Source organism: Oreochromis aureus, linkage group 14 (assembly GCF_013358895.1).
Source record: "Oreochromis aureus strain Israel breed Guangdong linkage group 14, ZZ_aureus, whole genome shotgun sequence".
Lineage (NCBI taxonomy): Eukaryota > Metazoa > Chordata > Actinopteri > Cichliformes > Cichlidae > Oreochromis > Oreochromis aureus.
Window position 1 is genome coordinate 5,266,228 of NC_052955.1, and position 6,588 is coordinate 5,272,815.

At 41.0% G+C, this 6,588-nt stretch overlaps 1 protein-coding gene and 1 long non-coding RNA gene across 4 annotated transcripts in view; one reads left to right on the forward strand and one right to left on the reverse strand.

The window, feature by feature from the left end:
- hif1al (hypoxia inducible factor 1 subunit alpha, like) overlaps positions 1-2,738 on the forward strand; it is a 27,759-nt gene extending 25,021 nt beyond the window's left edge. Inside the window, exons 14-15 of the mRNA XM_039598093.1 lie at positions 187-310; positions 1,068-2,738. Coding sequence (XP_039454027.1) covers positions 187-310; positions 1,068-1,135 — 192 coding nt within the window. The 3' untranslated portion in view covers positions 1,136-2,738. The remainder of the gene's footprint in view (positions 1-186; positions 311-1,067) is intronic.
- Positions 1,857-6,345, reverse strand: LOC116320325. 3 transcript variants are annotated; one of them, XR_004199448.2, is made up of 4 exons: positions 6,223-6,345; positions 4,922-5,207; positions 4,446-4,519; positions 1,857-2,858 (listed from the first exon to the last, which is right to left on the reverse strand). It is a non-coding gene; the product is annotated as an uncharacterized LOC116320325 (long non-coding RNA). The 3 variants fall into 3 exon arrangements; XR_005608119.1 differs by having other exon boundaries at positions 1,857-3,477; XR_005608120.1 differs by having other exon boundaries at positions 4,908-5,207.
- Positions 6,346-6,588: the final 243 nt, after the last annotated feature.

A 6,588-nucleotide genomic window follows, 5' to 3' on the forward strand; every position in this document is an offset into this window, starting at 1 on the left:
AAAATGTTTTCTGCCGTGATGACCTTTCACTGCTTTGATTATTGATGCAGTGTTCAGTTTTTACCTAAAACCTTTAAAAAAACAAATCAGTATTTGGTTGGTTTCTTCTAATAGATGCTATGTAATGATAATTATGTTTTCAGAACAAACTTTTTCACCTGACCACACGTTAACCTCCAATTTCAGGACAGTCTGGATGAAACCGACCAACCAGATCTGATCATGGACCCGGTGCCGGAGAGTCGCAGCCATCTGCTCACAGACAGAGATCCGGTCTTAGGAGGCATGCAAGGACTGTGTGACACCGCAGGTAAGATCTCTAACCTCAGCTCACATTTTCAGTCTGGCTTCAAATTAACGTCAGAGGATAAAGGGCACTGAGTGACTTCCATCCCCGTTTAGTTTTTAAGCAGCTAGACCTCCAAATTCATGTGATTTGGCGCCATCTAGTGGTCATACTGAGATAATGTTTTGGAATCAAGGCAAAATATTCCACACAGTTCAATAAGTGATCATGTTGGTGCATAGGCTACTTATAGATTTACAATCCAACATTATTACAACAGGAAAAGGATTGATCTTTTTCACCCAGATATTAAATGTGATGGGTCTGGAACATAAACTGTACGTCACAGATGGCAGTTTTCTCTCTATTCTGGCTCCTTTCAGGTCAGATCTTGGTTATCAGTGGTTAGCTCACAGCTAAAAAATGCTTAGTTCAAACCCCTGCAGGGACCTTCCTGTGACTCTGTGGAGTGTTGTTTTTACCTCCTGCTGTTAAAAACATGCCAGAAATCACTGCCTGTGTGGGTCTGAGACACATAAGAGATTCTTAAGCCTAAGAGTTTCAATTCCTGCTTTGGTAAAGGTCAGCCGGAGTCATTTTTTAGAATGAAGCCAGTCTGTGCAGTCCGTGGCCTCAGATTCATTATAAAAAAACAACTCTCACATTTTTAAATTAAATGACAAAAACAGAAATTCTGTTGCATCCAAAACCTTTTTGGATTAAAAAGGCAGCTGTGAAGTGTCCTCTGACCGAACTGTGTCTCTCTCTTTGTGTCTCGCAGCTCTGATGAAGGACATATTTGTATCTCGCCCGACTCTCCTCTCGCCACCTCTCTCACCTATGACCTAAAGGAGTTCCTGCCAGTCACGAGTTGGCCCGACTTCACCGCTTAAAACGAGAAAGTCGACTTTGGATCTGCCTGCAAACACTGCATCCTGAGCGCACACCTACAGACATGCACGCACAAGATTCGAGACTCACACACGCTGCATCACTTCGCCTTCGGATCGTTGATTGTAGCCAAAGCCGAACGGTCTCTTGATGTTGGCTTTTCCCGTCCGTCTCTCACTGTGAAACAAGAGCCGGCGACCCGCTCTGGAGCCGGGAAAAGTCAAAGCGAAGATGCTCCAAATTGGCTTCCCGCAACCCGGCACAGCTCAAGCGCTCGCTTTCCTCCATCATCACTTACTTTTCGTCAGGGATTTAATCTGAGAAGTCATCACTGAGGTCTGTCCGTTGTGATGGAAACGGCAGGTGGTGCTAATTTTCCTCATGCGAACGATGTGAAAGATTAATCATCCCGAATGGGTTTAACGGTGAGACAAAAAGAGACGTGTTTCTCTGCAGCTAAATTTCTCACAGTTTGATCACATTATAAAGGTGTACAGAACAACCATGTCAGCAAAAATCACCGTCATCCTTCAGTCAGTGTCTCAACTAACAAAAAGTAAATAAATCACTCGCTCTTCCACTTTACTCAGAAATAAACAAAAAAAACTTGCGAAATCAGTGGCATGTCATTTCAGTGGCATATTTTTGTGTTTTTTATACACTTGTAAACATTTTTTTCTTTTTTTTTTAAATGATGCAATTACTAGAAAGTTCTGATAGTTTTATTTCAGCGTTCTCTTCAGATCCTGAGTCGCCCTTCGTCGCAGATTGTTCTTCATGTCTAATCTTTAATCCCGAGGGGCCCGGTGGGTGCCCTTCATCTTCTCTTACACTCTCTATAAGCTAATGTGAGGTGATCAATTGGCTTTCAGACGTGTCCCCGTAGCCGTGGGTAACCTGCTGAGGGTGTGGTCAAACGGCAAAAAAAAAATAAAAATAAAAAAAAAAAAATTTGATGGGTATTGCTTTGTCCTTTTTTATTGTGGTTTTGAATATATATATAAACATATATATATTTCTATAATCGATTTATCTTGCCATTATTGTTAGTTAAAGCATCAGTAGAGTAAGCTTGTTTATATGCTGGTAAAAATGTGATGAAACACTAGAATTTAGTTTTGTTTTTTGTCCTTAAGATCAAATTTTATGACTTTAACAAATTTTACCTCAAATTAAATGAGTTGAAAGTAGGCTTGCATCCTTCAGTTGCAGTGTTTGATGAAATATTGTGATTTTGATGTTGAGGATTGTTTTCATTTGGCCACAATCATCTTCTCCTTTTCCACACGTTATCTGAAAAACTACAAACTGTCTGTGTGCTACTCCCTGCCCCCTGTAAAACTGCCATTTTATCTCAAACGTGTTACCTCTTCCAGAGCTGTCTGTGCCTTTTTCTCACCCAGTGAAAAACATTGTTTGGCCTGTTACTGTCACGCAGGATCTGTTCATTATTTCCCCCCGATGATTTACACAGAGGGAGAGGGGTTGTATACTGTTTTCTTTTCTTTTTACTCTTTATCCTGTACGTATTCTTGAGCTAAATAAAGCTGATGAAGCAAAAGCAGAAGCTGTAGTGTGATCTGTGTGCAGAGGTAAATCAGAGTACCTGAGCTTCTTATGATTATTGCCCACAAAAGGACCACAAGCTTCTGTCCACGGCCATGAAGGTCACGTCATACCTCTGAAAACAGAAAAATGTTCTCCATGTCAGAGCGCTCGTATCTTTTCATTTTGAACATGAAGTTTTTAACTAAAACTGCTGTTTCATCACCTTATTAAACGTCCTCTGTGGCTCTGCAGGCCTGTTTTAACCTGCGATGCAGAGCTAGCTTTGCTCCTTTATTAGAATTAATTTATGATTTGTCCTTTTGGAAATTTCATTTGTGCTTCATGGCTACTGTTCAGCAAAAAATATAACTACGTTAAAAACACAACAACAAAGCAGTAACATCACCAAAAATCTAAATGCCACCATATGCGAGTGGTACCCACATCATATCACATGTACCGGGATTTGTTCCACAGAGCTGCTCAGAACGATTAAAGGAGCACATCACCTAATGAGATGCCCTTCCAGACCTCAGGTCACCCTCATGAAGTCTGTTTCTGATTGCTTGGTCAGACACATTCGCACTGGCGGGCTGCTGGAGCTCATTTTGTAGCTCTGACAGTGCTCATGCTTTTCCTCCTGTCACACAGGAGCAGATACCAATCCTATGAAGGACCTTCCTCAGCCCTGTCCAGCTTTCCTAGAGTAACTGCTTATCTCCTGGAGTCTCCTCCATGTCGCTGAGACTGCCCTGCGAGACACAACAAACCTGGCAATGACTGGGGTGGCTGTAGGATAGGATGGGTCACTAATCTGCGTAACCATTCCTGTTTTGGGAGTTGTCTCATTGTTGCCCCTCTAGTGCACCTGTTGATAATTTCATTAACCCCAAATCAGCTGAAACTGATTAATAACGATCACCAACCAGATCAATATCCCAGAAGTTTAACCAACTCGATGCTACACTCTGATTAAGAAGTGTTCCTGTATTTTTTGAGCAATATACTGCAAGAAATAAAAAACCTCTGTGCTGAAACGTTCGCAAACATTTTGAGAATAAACCCACATTTGCACAGATTTCACAAATCATTATTACGCAGCAGATTTTAGGAAACTTGTGTATGAAGAAAATCAAGCAATGTACAAGCTGTCAGCTGTATCGCCCACAGCTCGTTTGCATCATCGTGGGGTTGTTTTTCTCAGAGAGGGGACAAAAAATGCATAGAAGCAGTTGTAGATCGGACACCAACACCACATTTGTGGAAAAGTTTAGTAGCAGGTGGTTAGCTCTGACACCTCACAGCAATGCCTGATTTAATATGACTGAGTGTGTGTGGTTGTCTGGTTCACACATCTTTAAGTTTTAAAAGCAGCATTTATATTTAATATTGTTATTTTGCCTGAATGCTTTTGAGCGTCTGACTGTGTGTGAAAGAAATGTCTTTAATTCGTAAACAGTTGATGAAATATTTTTGTAAAACCCCTCAAATTAAAGCTGAAAGTCTGCACTTCAGTCACATGTTGACTGTTTGATTTAAAATCCAGCCTGGTGTGGATCAGAGGCAAAAGTACCAAATTATCTCCAAGGTTCAAACGACCTGCTGAAGGAGGCCTGATCATGTTTTTCTGTTCACGACTTTAAGGCGTCATGAAGCATTTTTCCTTTGATTTCCATAAAGGTTTGAGCTCGTGCAAAACCAAAATAGTTTAAACCCTTACCTGTGACTTCATTCCACAGGTGTGTTTCATCTGTTAAAGGTGGCTTTCAAGTCGTCAGCAGGTGGCCCTAAACACTAAAATAAAATAAAAACAATAATTAATAATGACGTCAATCATTCATCATTGGAACAACAGTGATGTGTTGAGTTAAGGCAACATAAACATATTAACTTACATTTAAGTTTCATAATCCAGTGGAAATGTGACTTTATAGTAAATACTTAAATTGACTGTGTAAGAACTCTAACTTAGCCCCAGTTATGTGGCAAAATGAAATTTAAACTGTCAAAATAGCTGATGTAAGGCAGTTTTAAATTTTAGTTCTGTTAACTTTTTAGGGCTTAAAGAAACAAAGAAGCAGAAATGGGAAGTAAAACAAATGAAAGAAAACCAGTTTGTCATCAAAAAAGAAATCACAGATGTGGGCATTTGCATAAACCCTGACAGTAACTATGAATTCACCCTGTTTGCACAACCTCGCTGTGATGTCACACGCTGGTCACTTTCTGAAGAACGCATTTGTAAGGAAGCTGAGCAGAGGAGGGAAACCCTCAGGGCTGGTAACAGTTTCAAAGATCACACTGTGTCTTTTCTGGTTATGAGTTGAGAAATTCAGTCTTCTTCCAACTTCCACCATGTGACGGGATGTTGTCACACTGTGGCAGATGCAGAAAATTAATCACTGCTGACTGGTTGCAGCACGTCTCTGTTTCACTTCTGGACAGCTTGGACTCATCCGAGCAGCTTCTCCTTTTAGTCCGACTGGAAAAGGTGAAACACATCCAGGCTTATCTGACACAGAGTCCTTGAACTAAGTCATAAACCGATAAAGACCAATAATGCTTTCCTGTAAATAGGTGCATTACATATCACTGAAGAGACTTTGTGTTTTATCTTTATGGGAGTTTTCCTGGAGAAAATCCAAGGAGGAAAAAAAAAAGAAACACAATCCTACATTTTCAGTTTAAGAGTCCTTGACCAGAGAGACATGTTTACTCTGTCTGTGGCTTACTTTAGGGTTTTATACTCCTGCACATCATTTCAGAGAGAAATACTGACTTTTTTTTTCATACATCTGCTGAGACGAGATAAAATGAATGGTCTTTTGTTTCAGAGGTGTGGTCTGTGATCTGCTGTATCCTGAACAGGTAACTGTGCATCCTAATGTTAATGAGGTCCAATCAGCCTTATGTGAATTGTGTTTAATCATATTTGATGTGTTTACTTAAACTGGATATTTATTTCCAACTCCACTCTTTTTTTCTCAGACTGTACCAGAGTAGCTTTGCATGAATCACAGATTAAAATAATCCTTATTTATCTTGAATTGGATCTCGTAACAGCATCTCAGTTCATATGTTGAAAACAACCTCTATTCTTCTGACTGGCTGCCCATCATAAACAGAAGGTTTGAGCAGCCAGTGGGCGGGGCTGCTGGCGTTGTGGCTCAAGAGTTATGTAAACCTCCATGGCTTACAGCCTTTTAAGCAAATATCAACTTGTGTAGTATTCACAGAAACCTTTCTACAACCACCAAACACAGCGAAAACAAGCAATGATTAAAAGAGCAGTTATGTAAATGCGAAAAAGTCCACTAAACATCAAAACCAATCCAGAAATTCTCCAGACTTCATGTAACCGGCTAAACAAAGGCTAGTTAGCTTCGAGAGCTATCACACATTCCAAACACCAAGTTTCACCACGCTCCGACCAAAGGTCACTGAACCAGCCGCAAAAGAAGACCACAAAAACGCGTAGCATCCCAAAATCGGCTTACCTCCCAGTGTCCTCCCTTATTTTCGCCGGTAGCCGATAGCACCATGATTATCAGCAGCTACCGCGGCTAACTAGCCGCATCAGAGCCACTTCCGCCAACAACTGTCCAGCCTGTAGACCCAGACCCTGACTGGACAGACAGACAACACGTCATAAATTGGGCCCACCTGGGCCTGGCTTTGCAACTTCTGATTGGTTGAAGTGCAGTGAACGCGGCATCATTACCTGATTCTATTCGCTCAAACGTTAAAAAGAAGCGTCAATCATGCAAATCGGCTAAAACAGGCCAAAAGAAGCCGAAGCTACAGCCCCTCAGAAAGATAAGATAAGATAAGATAAGATGGCCTTTATTAGTCCCACAGGTGGG